General features: G+C 49.6%; 1 protein-coding gene across 1 annotated transcript; it reads left to right on the top strand.

Moving 5' to 3' along the window:
• The first annotated feature begins 57 nt into the window (after window positions 1-57).
• Window positions 58-1032, top strand: LOC110034838 (peroxisomal membrane protein 11-3-like). Its single transcript, XM_020739077.1, has one exon. The coding sequence runs from the start codon at window positions 159-161 to the stop codon at window positions 909-911; it is 753 nt and encodes a 250-aa protein (XP_020594736.1). The 5' UTR covers window positions 58-158; the 3' UTR covers window positions 912-1032.
• Window positions 1033-1093: the final 61 nt, after the last annotated feature.

Raw genomic sequence — 1093 nt, 5'->3', positions numbered from 1 at the left:
CCGGGTCTGCTGTTCCTGAGTACACCTGCTCCAAATACTATTCACGAAACGAAGAACACATGCCCAAAACCAGAACGCATTTGTATTAAGCCCGAAGGCCTGTTGCCAACCTACTCGGCTTTCCTCGATCTCTTCTCAGCCGAGGTGACCGTGAAGTCATGGAAGCGGAGATGAAACCCTCGCAGAAGTCAGAACCCCTGCTTTCGCCGAACTCCTGCAATGACGGGAGAGACTTCCTCCTACATCTAGAGGCTTACCTTGCTCGCCGGGACGGCGTTGACAAGCTGCTCAAAATCGCCCGCTACGCCGCTAAGATCGCCATCGCTTCCTCTCTCCCTTCCCAAACCCTAACACCCCGCCTCAAGTCTTTCGAGTCCAGCGTTGGTCTCAGCCGAAAGGCCTTCCGCCTTGGAAAGTTTGTACAGGACGTCAACGCGCTCCGCGACGCCGCCGGCCGACCCACCTCTTACGTCGATTTTCTTCTCTCCGCGGCAGCCTATGGAGGAGAGGGCGTCTACTATTTCCTTGAACAGGTCGTTTGGCTCTCCAAAGTTGGAATCCTGTCGCCGGAGCTAGCCAGGAGTTGCCAGACGGTCAGCGCTTGGGCGGAATTGATTGGATATGTGGGGAGCATCACTCTTAAGGTGAAGGAAGTCAGGAAGATTAGATCAACCATTGAGTCGAGAAGAAGGATTGCTGAGTATAGGGATGGCGATGATGTTGAGATTTCGAAGTTGAGGCATAAATTGCTCCTGAAGCAACTGTCGCTTGTCCAGGATCTAGCTGACGGGTTGATGGTTTTTGGGGATGTGAGGGATGGCAAAGGATTCCTAACAGACCCGCTGTTGATGGCTTCGGCGGGGATGTTATCGGCATTGATCAGTACGCATAAGAACTGGACTTCTTGTTGAGGTAGGGCTACGATTTGCGCTTCTATTCTGCCTTCTATTTATATGAATAAAGAAGTTATGTTGACTAGAATAATCGGTAATTGATTAAACCTTTTAGATTCCAACTTGTTTATGAGTGATCAGAATGTTACTAACAAAAATAGATAAATAATAAGAGCTAAAAAAGGGAGAGAGAAAGAGAG

Source organism: Phalaenopsis equestris, unplaced genomic scaffold (genome assembly GCF_001263595.1).
Source record: "Phalaenopsis equestris unplaced genomic scaffold, ASM126359v1 Scaffold193888, whole genome shotgun sequence".
In the NCBI taxonomy this organism is placed as follows: Eukaryota; Viridiplantae; Streptophyta; class Magnoliopsida; order Asparagales; family Orchidaceae; genus Phalaenopsis; species Phalaenopsis equestris.
Note: the sequence above shows the minus strand (reverse complement) of the source record. Positions and strands in the feature narration are given on the sequence as shown.

Coding starts and splice junctions, on each gene's coding strand:
- LOC110034838 (XM_020739077.1), top strand. CDS start 159: ATGGAAGCGGAGATGAAACCCTCGCAGAAGTCAGAACCCCTGCTTTCG.